This window comes from Prionailurus viverrinus, chromosome B2, assembly GCF_022837055.1.
Source record: "Prionailurus viverrinus isolate Anna chromosome B2, UM_Priviv_1.0, whole genome shotgun sequence".
Classification (NCBI taxonomy): domain Eukaryota; kingdom Metazoa; phylum Chordata; class Mammalia; order Carnivora; family Felidae; genus Prionailurus; species Prionailurus viverrinus.
In genome coordinates this window covers 123,571,957-123,588,097 of record NC_062565.1, presented here as the reverse complement: position 1 = coordinate 123,588,097, position 16,141 = coordinate 123,571,957, and the positions used below count along the sequence as shown (strand labels likewise).

At 40.3% G+C, this 16,141-nt stretch overlaps 1 protein-coding gene across 6 annotated transcripts in view; it reads left to right on the top strand.

Moving 5' to 3' along the window:
- The window catches only part of MAP7 (microtubule associated protein 7), a 178,237-nt gene that overhangs the window by 105,019 nt on the left and 57,077 nt on the right, over window positions 1-16,141 (top strand). For all 6 annotated transcript variants that reach the window (XM_047857797.1, XM_047857798.1, XM_047857794.1 and 3 more), the window contains exon 2: window positions 8,784-8,879. In XM_047857797.1, the coding sequence (XP_047713753.1) occupies window positions 8,784-8,879 (96 nt within the window). The remainder of the gene's footprint in view (window positions 1-8,783; window positions 8,880-16,141) is intronic.

Genomic DNA, 16,141 nt, shown 5'->3' with positions numbered 1-16,141 from the left:
CCTGATCCCTTAAAAATATTTTGGTAACTTGTTTTGACAGAATTATCTTTTGCTCTTATTTAGGTAACATTTATGCTGTTCCTTCCATATGTGATTTAATACATAAAAACTGGATCTTTTTTTTTTTTTGGTGAAAATTTATGGTTGGTCAGTATTTTTGATGCTCACTTTGACGTTTCAGTGTAACTTTTGCAACTTCCTTTTGGACATTGATGGAGTATAAAGTATTAATAAATAACTATGTGTGTCTATTCCATTCTTCTGCTTTCATGATATAGTTAAAGATGAGGAGTAGTGTTTCTGGTGGATTCAGTTCCCATGGATCATGTAACTGTAGACAATACTGAATTGTATTTATAAAACCAGTGTCTTTGTTTTGGGTTTGTATTATCTCAGTATTGGACAAATTTCTTTGTCTTTTGGTTGACTATCCTTTTCTATCATGGCCATAAATTTTTCATTTTTCTTCATTATGCAGAAATGAAGTAATCAGAAAATGACTCAGTCACTGTTCATTGTTGCTTGAATGAGCTCCCCCTAAACTTAAAATTCTCCATGCAGTCTATGGTAGCCACCAAGTCGTAACTTTTTGTTTAATCTGTATGAAATACAGAGAAAAAGCAAATCTTAATTGAATTGTTTCTGTCAACAGAATGAATAAGGATGAAACATGAGACTCTGATATGCATTATCAAATATGTTCTTAATTGCATTTGTTTTTGCAACAAGAAATGAGCAATAGATTGTTGAATAAATGGTTCATTATTCTTATTGCTATGTTGAATTAAATGTGGCTAGATTTTATACCACACCACAAAGTGGGTTTATTCTGGTGTGGAAGGGCAAATTAGAGTCTGCACTGTTTTTCAACATCTGGACTTATATACACTGCCTATAAATTTGCATAATGCCTATACATTTGCATAATGCAGAGGCTGCTTCCCTATCCTGTGGCGATCTATGAAAGATAAAAGACACCAGTCAGCCTCTGCCCACATCTTGTTTCCTTGACCTTCCTGCAAAATGACCTTCAAAACACCCCACCTGTTTCCCAACCAGGCATATGTCCTCCATTCTGCATTTCCTTATCCTCCCCACTGCCCTTGCTCCATGGAGTTGGTGGCTGGGGGTCCCATTTCCTGCAGGATTCGAAGCAGAGGAGACCCTGAAGCCTTAGGGAGGATCCCTGGGTGGTGCTACCTCGCTGCCCTGGGCTCCTTTCTTGGACAACCGCACTGACTATTCTTCCTGTTCTGTGTTGCGTCAATGACAGACAGGCATGGTTTTCACTGTGATCAGTTGGGTCACTGTGTTCCCTTAATGGTCAAGTACTTATCTCTTGGGTACATCTTAAGGGTGAATGGGAAAATCTGAATAATTCTGAAATTATGCAGAAAGCAGAATTCTTAAGATGTCTGTTTTAGTCTGGTTTCCTTTTACTGTTTCTGTTAAGATGGTAGGCACTTTTTATACACTTCCAACAGGCTCGTTATAGGGCTTCACTTCTTATTTACCCAGAATCCCCCAAAGTTACAGTAGCTCACAGCCAGAAGGTCCACAGCACACACTTCAGTGACTTTCACTGCCTTCAGGGTAAAGTCCACACAAACTTGGAATTCAAGGAGGCATTGACCTCAGCCTGTTTGTCTTATTTTCAACTGCCTACCGTCTTAAACCTGCTGTTCTGACTGAACAGTGCCCTGATTATCTTTTTTTTTTAATTGCTTAGATAATTTTGCTTATGGCATCCTCCAACCATAAATATTCTCTGCTTCACTCTTCACTTACACAGATTCTCTCCATTCTTGTAGAGCTTTATCTGATGGAAGTTTTGTATCACTACTACGCCCTTAGTATCTTCTCCCACCTCTGACTCCCTGTAGTACTACCTACATCATTTGCTTGGTTATTAATCCTCTGTGGTATATTGATTTTTAAAAAGTGAATTGATCCATGGCTACAATTTCATGTGTTTTCATATTGTCTCCTCCAAAAGTTAATAAGCGTCTTGCAAGTAGATGTTGTGTCCTCTGATATTTGTGCTCTTTGTGCACGGTACAGTGGCTGGCCCGTGAGTGTGCCTGTAAATGTTTATTGGAAAAAAAAATGAACATTTCTGACCCTGGGAGTGTGGTGGTTCCATTGATACGGTAACAAAGTGACTGGCAATCGGGGTTAGCTGATTTTGTGAGGACAGTTAGTTTGCCTTTTGGCATAGTTTCCAGTGATCACACAGATACAGGAGCATATATTCCCTAGAGGTGGGAGACCGGGACTGTATTTGAGAGAGCATACTTAGAAATGCAGAGTTGAAAGTGACTAACATAGAGAGCATGCTTCAGGCCAGAAGAGGAGACCACTTTTCTGAATAGAAGAGAAAATATTGGGGGAATCGGAAGCTCCAAAACAGAGTTTGAAGAGGTAACCTAGAATTAGGGATTTAGTTCAGGAAAAGAAAAGTGGTAGCAGGAGACACATTAATTTTTCTTCCCAGTCCTGAGCACAAGGTGTCCCCGAGTCGAGTGCTGTCTGCCAGTAATAAGAAAACAAAGGTAAAGCAGAAAATTGAACCCAGGTTTGTCTGGTGTCAGCTCCCTTGAGCCTCACCATTCCTATAATTTCACATACAATTATGAGGAATTTAAACTGAGAAGCTCTCCATTATGTAGAACAATCAGAAGAGTCATTTGAGGTTTGCTTTCTGTCCTTGTTATGATGCAAATGTCATTAATAACATTGGATAAAACCTTTAATATCTATGTTGCAATACTCCTGGCAGCTCTATCAGAACAAAATTTAACGGTCAAGTAAATAAGTAAAAGGATGCTACAGCAGAAGATTTTAGGTGAAACACTGAATTGCCTGAAAAGTACTCTGTAATCGTTCTCTGTTGTTTTTTTTTTCTAAACAATAACATTCTTCAACTGCCAGCCACAACTGTGTTCTGTAGTCACATTTTCAAATAAATAATTTTTTTAGTGTGCCAAGGGTCTGTCAAGACCACCCCAGGCTCTGTGATTCATTCATTAGGAAGATTCAGGACTCCGCTTATAGTCAGACTCAGAGCTAAGAGTTATTGGAGCAAAACCAGGCCTTTCAAAGGAGAGCTCCCTGACGCCTGCTGTGCTAAGTCTTTCCCGCACAGGCAAACTGAATCTTTTAGGGTAGACCTATGAAGTTGCAATATTCAACCATTTTTTTACTACAGAAGTGGCAATTGCCCGTGGTTCAACCTCTTGTTCTGTCCTCTAACTTAGTCTGTCCCAAAGCTGTTCGCGTACCCTGAGCCGGGTGTCCACCAAGTCCAGCTGAACAATAGAGCAAAGAAGCACCCATATAGACCTGGGCCTGATGGCTAAACTCTGTTAAAAATAGTGACAGGAATACATTAGCCTTGTGGACGTCAAGACCACATGTCATTCAGTGAGATTTAAACTCAGGATGGTTCCTAAGGTTGTAGTCATAAATGTCTTGTCAGAGTAAGCTTTTTTACTAAATTGAGCATTTGTTGGGACCCATTAGTTTGATCTGTTGAGAGAGACTCTTCAACAGACCATAAAGCCAAAAATAGAAGCAAAGCAGTGAGAGCCCGTGACCTTTATGGGAAGTCATTGCAAGGAACACAGTGAATTGTAGAGGATATGGATTTTAGAGGTGCATCTGAGGCATTTACTGGAGCTGCAGGATTTTTACCAGATGAAAGCTCCAAATGTCTGTCGTCTCTATATTTTGTTTCAGAGTGGTTTAGAGAGAGACAGAACCCCAGACCGCAGGATGCTTCTCTGCATCCTTCCTCTTTAACACTCTCAGATGTGGCACTAATGGAATAAAGCTTTCAAGCTAGCAGGAAGATCAATAGAGATTTTACAAGGCTAGCAAACACTTATTGAGCATCATGGAGGATGACTCAGTTTTCTTTATAAAAAAATGAAAGAGATTCAAATTAATCCTGGAAAATCACCTGAGTCATTTAAAAAATGGTATTTTTTAATGATAAAATAAAAAATGGTATATGCAATCCTGTCTGCTAGTCGTCTAGGATTTCCAGTTTTTTAAATGCTGGAAATCTTAAATAAATTATTTTCATTGTGTTCTCAAGTAGTGAAATTCCCTGTACTTTGTTTTATAACCAAAATACAAGATTTTATTTCCCATTATTATAATGGAGGGTTTGGGTTTGTTCTTTCTTTCTTTCTTTCTTTCTTTCTTTCTTTTTTTCTTTTTTTTTTTTTTTAGGCTCATTTTACCTAATGTGATGGTAACTTGAAGGGCATTAAATCTGAGCCTGGCTGGCTCATTCAGTGGAACATGCGACTCTTGATCTTGGGGTTGTGACTTTGAGCCCCACGTTGTGTGGAGAGATTACTTAAAAATAAAGTCTTTAAAAAGAGAGGGAAGAAAAAAGAAGGAAGTTCCATTTCAGGTCCTCAGTTGTTAATCCCTTCTGACCTGGATGGTGCTCAATCTCTGACTCAAATCTGTCACTTCTTTGGGGCACCTGGGTGGCTCAGTCGGTTAAGCGTCTGGTCTTGATTTCGGCTCAGGTCATGGTCTCATGGTTGCTGGATTGAGCCCCGTGTTGGGCTTCACACTGAGCACGGAGCCTGCTTGAGACTCTCATTCTCTCTCCCTCACCTGTCTCCTTCTGTCCCTCCCCTGCTCTCTCTCGCTCTCTAAAAAAAAAAAAAAAAATCTCGGAAAACTGTTATCTCTGTAAGTCCCAGAAACACTGAGGATTACCTCTTCCAAAGGAAGCTTGTACCCTAAAACCCATACCAACAAGCCTGGCCTACCTGAGGGCCCCCAAGAGGTGTGATTGTTAAAAAAAAAAAAAAACTCTGAAGCCAGCAGGTGAGTCAGACTTTGCACCCCAGGACCACTGTCACCAAGTTGACACAAGTTTACCGTCCCTGTTGGTGCTGGGTAAGCAAAGCCCTGAAGACACAGAAATCCAGTTTCCCACATTTGTGTAGGGAATAAGGAGAGCGCCAAAAAATGCTTTCTACCATATATTGAGCCTCGTGGTAGGCCCGGGGGTCTCGTTAATTTTCACAGCCCTGAAAGTAAGCATCGTCCCTCTTCACATATGGGAAAGTTAAGATGGAGAGGTTAAGTCTGCTGAGGATTCACAGCCCATTTAGGACACAGCCAGGTCACCTGACACCAAAGCACATACCGTTTCCTCAAAGCTTGCAAACACACTGCTACACCACGCAAGTGTTGTGGGTGTGGGGGGCCCGGGACCTCCATGGAAGGGGGAAAGAGAAAAAAGGAATGGTTGTTAAACACCTGTCGGTGTGCTAAGCCGTATGGCAGATTCTTAACATACATGTTTTCCATTAATCTTCCCAGCAGCCCTGTGAGTAGGCAGTATGCCCCCCACCCCACACACACACACAGACACTTACCTACTCAGAGAAGTCAAGAAACTTTCTGAATATCACCTGAGCCCAGATCTGTTTGACTTTATATCTTCCCTCTTATCACAATAGAGTGTCAACCAGAGAGGTGTTTGGAGAAATAAGAACTCTTACAGCGGTGGAAGGGCAAGACTGATAGAAAAGCAGAAAGATAACCTAAAGACTTCAGATGAATGTCCAGCCTACAGGTTAGACATTAACAGTATATAATCTTGGACTAAACAGACCATTTTTTAAATTACTTTTATTTTACTAAGTTAAATGTTGGTTTTTCGTGCACATAAACATTTTTAAGATTTTAAATTTGTCTTGTTATAAACAGGACTCAGAAAGTCTTCTGGGATAGAATGAATAGGAAGTCTTCTGGAATAGAAATGAATTACTGAGATTCAGATAGTAATAAAGAGGGCAGGCAGATAGATGTTCAGCTGGAGCAGATCCAATGGAAGTCAGATGCAGATAGATGGGGATTTGAGTAACCAGACCTCCAGTTTGACAGAAGTGTATTTTTCACATTTGAATTTCAAGATAATAAAGCAAGTATAGCCCTCCCTCCCCCACCCAGAAGAAGCTTTTTATTAGTTATTATTTGGGATAATCACGTGGACTGAACATGTGTTTCAGCCTTTTTAATCTCCTTCAGAGGAGACTCTTATGTAATATTCAGTTAGGATTGATGTCTATTGTCAGGACCTGGGGACACAGCAGATAGGCAATCACCAGAGAAAGATTAAATTATGTCAGATATAGTAAGGCAAAAAAGAAAGAAATACGTCTGAAATATATTCTAATCAAATCACTCTGAGTCCTTGTCAGTTAACTAAAAATAATAAATAGAAGATTCTTAAAAAGCTTACTAATTAAGGCCTTACTTCCTGAGTTCTGGAGGTAGCTATATAACAAAAAGAAAATTGTAATCCTAGTACTCCAAGTATGTGTTGCATTCTGCTTCCTTCTGTTATGTTACTTAACAACTAACTTATTTATGAGCAATTTTAATAAGATTAACTTGCAGAATAAGGAGAAAGATTGTTCTATACACAGTAAGCAACAAAGGTTCCAAATACAGTCATTTTTTTTTATTTTTTTATTTTTAGAGGCTATCTCTAAAGATGTGAGACTAGAGGTCAAGACTGACCAGCATGGGTTTCACCTGCCACATGGTGATAACTGGCAACTAATTCTTGGCAAGTGGGATGAGAGGATATGTTGCAGCATTAAAGGAGCCAACCTACTTTCTGATTTCCCTTCCGGATCAGTGTCAGGGCCTATGTGTCAACTATGTACAGTGTTGCTCTTTTCCAGTGGTAGCTTGCCTGGTAAAATTTCTAGTAGCAAAGTCCTATCAGAAACCACTGAGTGAGGCCTTTTGCTGTTTAATTTTTTGTTTGCTATCTGCTCATTTTTACTGTATCTTTTACAGACCTTTCCTTGCAAATAAAGCAAAGGAAGCTTAATAAATAAGACTTCAGTCGATCAATATTTGTGTTTTAAGCTGTTATTTGAAGTAAACAGATCAAAACTGGGCGATTTTAAAAGAGTTGTATAAGATAATTTTACTATTTAGTCTTTGATTTTCCACAGCTAACACTATATGTAATTAAAAGAGAGCCACAAAAAATTGGTGCATTCCCCATGTAGATGTCAAAGGTAAATTTAGGGAATTTATTTTCTTAGTGATTTGTTTTTAATACACCTTGAGTATAGTTTTTAAATTTAGTCTTCTTGAAGCATAATTATTATAGCACCCTTTCAGTTTAAAAAATTCTTGGGCAAACAATTCTTGTTTTCTAGATAGTGTCAATTTCCTCAGCCTCATGGAGAGGGAGCTAACATGTAATATGTCAGGGGGCAAGGGCTGCAAACAAAGCAGGCTTAGGTGTGCGAGGTGATGAGTGGTAGGGGTGGTACTTCAAACAATTCAAGAATGGGGGGTGCCTGGGTGGCTCAGTCAGTTAAGCATCCAACTCTTGATTTTGGCTCAGGTCATGACCTCACAGTTAGTGGGATCGAGCCTCACGTCAGGCTCTGCGCTGACAGCACAGAGCCTACTTGGGATTCTCTCTCTGTGTGCCCCTCCCGCCCTCAAAAATAAATAAATAAACTTTGAAAATGTATGAACAATTCAGTAGAACTCTAATGTCATATGTGAGCAGAGACCCAGAAATCCACCTGCTTATTTGAGACAAGAACATTTCAGGTCCACTCAAAGGTCTGCGATGAACTGAGTATCACTAGAGCTGAGTAATTAAGAGGGAAGGTGGCACAAGGTAAAGGCCAGACCATATAGTACCTTCTGGGCCATGGTGGAGACCTTGGGTTTTACCCTGAGCAGAGTGGGAGCTGTTGGAGAGTTTTGAACAGAAGAGTGATGTGACTTGTGTTTTAATGGGATCACTCTGGCTGCTGAGATGAGAATAGACTAACGGGGGTCCGTGGGAGGATCGGGGAGACCGGGTAAGAGGATATTGCAACCACACAGGGAGGAAATGACCATAAAGCTAGCAGTAGAGGTGGCAAGATGTTTTGTAAGGTTGAGCTGAAAGAACTTACTAAACAGATTGAACGTGGGGAGTGATAGCAAGAGAGGAGTCAAGGATGAGTCCAGGGTTTGGGGTATGATCATGTGGAAGGATGGAATTGCCTTAATTGGTGGGGAAGACGGGGCAGTGCAGGTTTTAAGGCAGAGAGTAGGAGGCAGGGAAACTCACCAGCTTGGTTTTTGGCATGATTTGTATCTGAAACAGTAGCAGACATCCTTTAAATATCCTCTGAAAATACATTAAATAAAGTGATATGGGTAAAGAAAAAAGAGCAATATATTTAAAGTATAGGATCTATACTTGATATAAGCAATTACCTGGTATTTCTCCTCTTCATTCCTTTCCTAGAATACATTTGCCTTAGTCTGTTTAATAATCTTTGTTATGGAACTTTTGTCAGAGGCTTTTTCAAAATCCTGGTGAATTATATCTCCTGGTTCCTTTTTGGTGACCTATATGTTCTTGGAATTTTGGGGGTTCCTAATGCATGAACTTTGTAAGAAGTAAGATCAGAGACTTTGGATAGCAGTCATGCCTCCACATGGTTGCTTTATGTATAAACTGGGACTACCAGGGTAAATGATTTCATGGACCCTTGAACTTGCCACTTCTATAGGATTGGTGGAGCCGTGGCCATTGATTTGGGGATGTGTCGTTAACCACTGAACGGGCAAGAGTTGTAACGGCTTCGTCTTTTTATTTCCTGAATCTAGCCTAGTACCCAACACAAAGGTTAGCAGCAAACGTTGACTAGGTGAATGTTTCTGAATAAATTTTAAGAAACTAAATATGTCTTTTCTCTTTTGTCTCATTCGTATAGCACCTGACAGCTACAAAGTGCATGATAAGAAAACCGCCTCCAACCGGCCCTCTGCTATTTCAGGACAAAATAGCAACTACTCAGGAAATAAACCAGGTACTATACATCGTGTTTGCTGTAGAAAAAAAAACGTTGTCCCTGAAGCCTTAAGGCATTGCTAGAATTTAGGAGCTTGGTTGTGGTTCTGTTACCAAAAGACACACACTCATACTGGCTTGTATAAGTCAGAGAACCTCTTAAAGCCTCGATTTTTTTCTATTTAAAATGGAGATTCAAATACATGCCCTGCTTATCTCTCAGAATCATTTTGACAGTCGGTGAGAATGATGTGTGTGGGTGCCTTGTTTACTGCCAAACAATGTATAAGAGGCAATCATTTTACTATTCTCTTTTGAAATGATGCATATGACACAATTTTTTTGTATCTATGTGCCCAGGTACATTATCGCATATCTTTTTTGTGACATTTTCAAAAACCATTTAAGGCAATCTTCACACATAGCAAAGCTGGTCTAGAATTATCTTTTTGTTCCCTATTCCCTGCAATGATTGTACACCTACACAGTAATTTCATTTAATAACCTGTGATTCATGGTCTGTTCCATTCAGTGATACAAAGAAGCAAAGAGTCTGTAAACATAAAGAGTTGAATAGACGATGAAGCTGCTTCCAGGTATCCAGCAGTCATTGTGTGGTCCTCGGGAGAGACCTATGTCCAGTCTGGTGGTAAACAGTAAGAGGAGGGCACAGGCCCAGGTGCACAACCCACGAGGGCATCAGAAACCTGCTTCAGGCAGCATCTAAGACTGAAGTCACTCAAGAACAGTGAGAATCAAGATGGAAATAACTCTTTCTAGTCTCAACGGAAACATTTCCCATTATACCTAGTTTTGTTGTAGGGGGTGGGGTCCATGTGGGAAAAGATCTTAACAGAGCAGATGACTCTGGCTTGTTACTTAGAAGAAGGACAAATATACAGTGCTGTTGCAGGTATTGCATGAGCAGCCCTTCACAGGAAATGATGTGTATGTAGGTTCAACGGAATTTTAATTAGCAGGCTGAGATTCACCGTTTCATCAGTTTACCTTTTCATCCATTCATTTATCCGCCAACCACTCAACCACCATCTACTACTGATTGAGTAGTTGTTCTGTTCCCCGGGACCATGAGAGGCACAGGGTGAGCAAAACAGGATCCCTGTCCTCACAGGCCTTATTCCGGTAGACTTGTGTTCTTGTACTCAGGTGAGGATCCTTGGAGAAGCAGAGCCCTTTAGCATGAAAACCTCGTTTGTTTTACCGTGGGAATTAAACATAGCTGAATGGTAGGTGCTGTTGTCCCCTTGCTTTCCCCACCAACCATCACTTCTAATTTCTACCATTCTTTACTGTGGAGTTCATGCTTTTATGTCTTGATACCTTGTTTATTCATCTGGTGTTAGCACTATCTAAGCACTAAGGGATTTATTATTAAAAAAAAAAACATAGGGGCGCCTGGGTGGCTCAGTCGGTTGAGCGACCGACCTCGGCTCAGGTCATGATCTCACGGTTTGTGAGTTCGAGCCCCATGTCGGGCTCTGTGCTGACAGCTCAGAGCCTGGAGCCTGCTTCAGATTCTGTCTCTCCCTCTCTCTCTCTGCCCCTTCCCCGCTCATGCTCTGTCTCTCAAAAATGAATAAACATTAAAATAATTTTTTTAATAAAAAAAAAAAAAACATAATCCATACCCTCTGGTTGACAGTGTGATGGAGTAAACCAGTCTATGAATAGGTCATTCTAACACCGAATTTGCAGTGTGATAAGAAAGAGATGTAGAGTGCCTAGAGACTACAAAGGCCAAAAAAAAAAATCTTCCCACCTCACACGGCCATGTCTTTATAGAGCCATTTGATTTATATTGCTAAAGTCAATGGGGCGCCTGGGTGGCTCAGTCGATTGAGCGTCCGACGTCGGCTCAGGGTGGCTCAGTCGATTGAGCGTCCGACGTCGGCTCAGGTCATGATCTCGCGGTCCCTGAGTTCGAGCCCCGCGTCGGGCTCTGTGCTGACAGCTCACAGCCTGGAGCCTGCTTCAGATTCTGTGTCTCCCTCTCTTTCTGACCCTCCCCCATTCATGCTCTGTCTCTCTCTGTCTCAAAAATAAATAAACGTTAAAAAAAAATTATATTGCTAAAGTCAAGTTAAATGAGGGAGACATTTCATTTCATATTATCTTTTTTTTTTCTTTAGTATAGTTGACACACAGTGTTACATTAGTTTCAGGTGTATCACATAGTGATTGGAAAACTCTACTAGTCCCGCTATACTCACAAGTGTCGCTACCATCTGTTACCATACAACACTGTTACAGTATCATTGATTATATTCCCTTTTATCCCTGCGACTTCTTCCGTCTGTAACTGGAAGCCTGTATCTCCCACTCCCCTTGCCCATTTTGCCCATCACCCCCCCCCCCCCCCGACCATTCAGATTAGACCTTTTAAGCATCATGTGTCTGCTTTCTTGTATATACAGATAAGCAGAGGTTCGTCAACGGGTCTCATTTTTAAAACCACCATGTTATTTTCTTTAGTATCTCCAATGGATGATATAAGAGATTTCATGTTGGATGGTGAGGCTTGAGTAAAACCTTTAATTTATGGGATACAAGTCATGGGAATGTCTGTCTAGAGCAGTTTATTAATTTTCATTCTCCAGAACTTGAAAAAACAGTAAAGTATGTGCTAAATTTTGGGATATTTTGAGTATTGCTCTCACCTGATATGGGCATCCTGACCAAATGATTTCTCAGAGTCTCTTTTATTTCAGTAAATTTTAGTTAAATGTCTTTCCCTCCTTTACCTTCTGATACTTAAAATTCATTGGAAAAGTCTAGAACATCTCTTTGATGTTAACGTTCAGATTGTTAATATTTTATCTTTAAAACGTGTATGGAAGGCACTTGTGGTTTATAAGTGTGAGCTCACAATGTCTCGTGTTCTCCAGAAAAGACCAGTATTCTCAGCTGTGAATACTTGGACCCAGACCAAAAGAGACCATTTGTAAAGTCATGGATCTGTCCATGTCTACAAAGTGGGAGCTGGCTCTTCAGGACTCCATCAGCTGCCTCCAAACGATCCAGAGTGTGACCTAATCAGAAGAGAACATTGTAGTCTCTTAACGCACTATACATACCTGAGAAAAGCAGAAACTCAAGTTCATTAAAAATTCCTCTTAATTCCTATCCCTTTATCACCCTCCACTACAAGTCTTTAAAAGAACCACTAAAAATTTCATTACTGTTTATAAATCATTTCCCTCACAGAGGAATGCAGGCCTTGGAATCTTTCAGGCCTTCCCTGGCTGCTACATCCTGCCATTGTAATGACTCTCCTGGTGCCATGATGTGCTCAAGGGCACGGACTGAGTGAGGGATGTGGCTTTAAGAACTAGCTCCAACACTTTGCTGTGCCGCCTTCCTTTTCACAGACGTTTCCCTCCACTTTCTCATTTGGAAGATAGGCCTAAGAACTCGTCGTTGAATGAACACATGCTCTGCTAACTCATGGAGCTAGTGTGAAGAATGAAAAAATAATGTGTATGAAAGAGCTTTGTAAAATGCAAGCCCTGATGAAGTTGTCTACCCTGTAAAGAGTAGTTGCTCAGATGGAAGTCAAAGCTCTTGAGAAAGCCTTGTCAGAGCGAGTTGACTTTCTTGATCTGCGAGAGTCACTGAGTTCTAGTTTGTGGTCCAGGCTTCTACATGTCATCGAAGACAGGATATCCACAGCACTCCCTGTCACACGTAAGAGTGCCCCAGTGTGGGCGGCCACCCAGCTCTTGAGTCCTCGCAGGCAGGAGGTTGAATGCAGAGCGCTCCTTGCTGTGAGCGGACTCACACGGACACTCTGTTGCTCTTACCGTTTTGCCTTCTGACCATGTTAGGTCAATCAGGAAGCAGTGAGAAAGTTCATGCTATTCATTTACTTTCTGTACCGTGATTTCGTTCCCGGGAAAAGTGATAGGAGGATGGAGATGAGAGGGAGACAAAGAATCACAGAAAATGCACTATTTACTTAGAATTGTTCGATTAGATGTTGTCCTTTTTGGAAATCTATCTTTAAAGATGTTTTTTTTATCAGTTTTTGGTTATTAAAACTATAACTGCTAGCATTTATATTTTTTTTAGGTCTGTTATAAAATACAAGATAGCTGTTTGTTTGCCCCTATTGGTGCGTGTTGGTGGAAGTTTAAAGGCTCTGAAGATTAGCTAAAGTTGTTTGCTCATTCGTTCGATACTTACTGAATGTTCTCCTTTCTGCCAGGTGTAGTCCTGGGATTGGGAATAAGCCGTGAACAAAACCAACAAGGCTCTGTTCCTCCCCATCCCCGTTCATAGCCATCTTTTATCTGCCATAAGTATTATTGGCATCCTAGCACCAAAGTGACTCTCTCTTGATGTAATCAAAAGGATGGAAACAGTTTAAACTGAATGCCTTTTTCCCTCTACAATTTCACATTTGCTAATCCCAGGTTCCTAAACCAACCAGAATCATCTAGCATATCACAATCACTATTCCCTACTTCTTTACTTCCTCAAATCTGATCCCCTACTGAATAGTGATTATCATTTCAGCCCTGATCTCAAAGATCGGTGGGAATCATTGCACTTGGAAGCATTGGCCTTATTTATAGGGATTAACTGGTATATTTGTGCAACTCCGTATACGACCTTGTTTCTTATAAATTGTGTGATCAGGCAGGATGCAGTTTGTTACATGTGATGAGCATAATCTTCATATGAAATGAGAGTATAGAAACCACCTCTTGCAAAAAAAAAACAAAAACAAAAAAAGCACCTCTCACACTGCTGTTTTCCAAAAATGTATCTAAAAGGCAAGTATTACAGTTCATAATTGGGTTATATTGATAACCAGTTATTGATTGGGGGCTCTCAGAATTGGTTTGGGTAGAAGAGGGTACATGAGGGTAAGTGCATGTCCCATATGGTGTTATTAAAATCTTCTTTCAAAATTTTTTTAAAATTTTGCATGAAATTTGCACGTACTTGAAAGTAAGCTAGCAACATTACATCCTTCATATCGATAGATTGCCTGTGACAGAATTATAAATGCAATTCAAAGTAGTTAAATTCTTTTTTATAGACTTTCTGCAATGTGCTTACACGTCTTTTTTTAGTAAAGTTGATTTTTGAGTTTTACAGTTATATTTATGAACAGGTACACCTCATTGTTTAAGCAATATTACTAAAGTGGTGAGTTAATCATTAGAGATCTAACTTCACTTTGACTTGTGCTTAGACAGCTCTTTTTTTCAAAATGCCATTTGTCGTGCTGTCATTTCTTTTCACCAAAAACAAATGACAGTAAAACACCCCTGTGTGTGGCCCTTAACAAAGTGCCTGAGCAGGAGCTCACATGCCCATTTTCAAACTTCAGAAGTAAACCTTTTGGGGCCAGGAGCAATATTTTCTTATATAAAAAATGTGTGAAATCTCATAAGTAATAAGCAAATCTGATAAGTCATTATAATAATAAGTAGGACCTACTGCGGGGTCCTTTTACCAGTTTTTAAAAATCGTACTTTAAAACAACAAGGGTGTAAAATGTCATCACTTAGTCTTGCTCATGATTCTCACTGCCAGGTTTATGCAGGCTCCCAAGGGGTCTTTGTACAGTTTTTATTTCCCCTAAATGTGCAAATTCTGTGCCATTTAGGAGGCCTTTGGGATATAAAGCCTTTAAATTTGTTGATGAAGTGCTACCATGCTGTCTGCAGTATTGCACCAGTAAGCTTCTATTTTTAACATGAGATCTTAAAAAAATACGTCATTTTAAGAGAAGAGAAAATAAACCTGATTTTAAGGTCATTATTCTCATCAGCATTGTTATTATAATTTTGCTTTTTTATATAGTACCAAAGTGAGCCTGTTAGTGTAGGTCTCTGCTGGGAAGCTCCCAGCAGCGTCTCACTCCAAGTACAATCCAGAGTCCCCTGCCAGGACCAACGAGCCCTGTGCCTTGGCCCTTGCGTATCTGGCCCCAGTGCTCTCTGATCTCCCTCCGTTCCAGGCTCTTCGATCTCCCCATTTCTTACACACATTAGGTACTTGTGGCCACAGGGTCTTTGTGCCTGCTTTCCACCTCCTAGAACACCTGCACAGCTAGCTGTCCCTTCCATCAGGACTCTACGCGTGAAAGTTACGATCTCTTGTCTAAAATGCTTAAACATACCCTTCCTGCCATGTCACAGTCCCCTTTCTTGTTGTCTCCTTAACATTTATCTCAATGCAACATTCAATATATTTTTCCCTTGTTTTCATTCTGTATCTCTTTTCTTTTAATTTTTTAAAATCTTGATTTATTTTTGAGAGAAAGAGAGACAGTGCAAGCAGGGGACGAACAGAGAGGGAGGGAGACACAGAATCCAAAGCAGGCTCCAGGCTCCGAGCTGTCAGCACAGAGCCAGATGCAGGGCTCGAACCCACGGACCATGAGATCATGACCTGAGCCAAAGTCAGACACTTAACCGACTGAGCCACCCAGGCACCCCTCATTCTCTATCTCTTTTTTATCCTTGTTATCAAGTTTCCCTGAGTTGAATGCAGTTCCCATGAGGGCAGAGATTTTTGTTTTTTGCTTTTTGTTTTCCCGACTGCTTTCTTTTCAGCACATAGAACAGTGCCTGGTGCATAGTTGATGTTCAGCGTGTGTTCAGTGAGTGAATTAATTTACTGAAGCTTGTGGGCGAGGCACCATACTAACACCATTTCAAGTATTTCATCGAATTCTTACAGTGATGTCAGATAGGTTCTATTTTTATTCCATTTTATAGGTAATAAATAAAAATCCATGAAACCCATGTCCTACATAACTTGAGACGTAGAGAGGTAGGTATCTCAGCCAAATTTACATATTGAGTGAGACACAGAACAGGAAGTGAACTCTTGCGTGTGTGACTTCAAAGCTGGCCTTCTTACATCCAACTGGTGAACATCTATCAGTATTCACTGAATACTATATTCAGTAGAAATTCACTTAGGATTCTGTTTGCTGTTGAGGAACAGCCTTCTTAAAGCATAAAAATGATAGAAGTTCACTAGCTTAGGAACAACAAAGCATTGTATATATTGTTGGATAGAAACAGGCAAAAGGCTACAGTTATGTCATGTTTTTACATAATGGGTTTTTTGTTTTTTGGCTGTGTGTCTTTTTTTTCTTTTTAAAACTTTTCCCCCATTTTTGTGGAGGTAGAACTGACATACGCCACCCCGTACATCGAAGGTGTGTGGCATAATGATGTGACTTAACCTATATTGTGAAATGATCACCCACCCCAGTCAGGTCAGTTAACATCCATC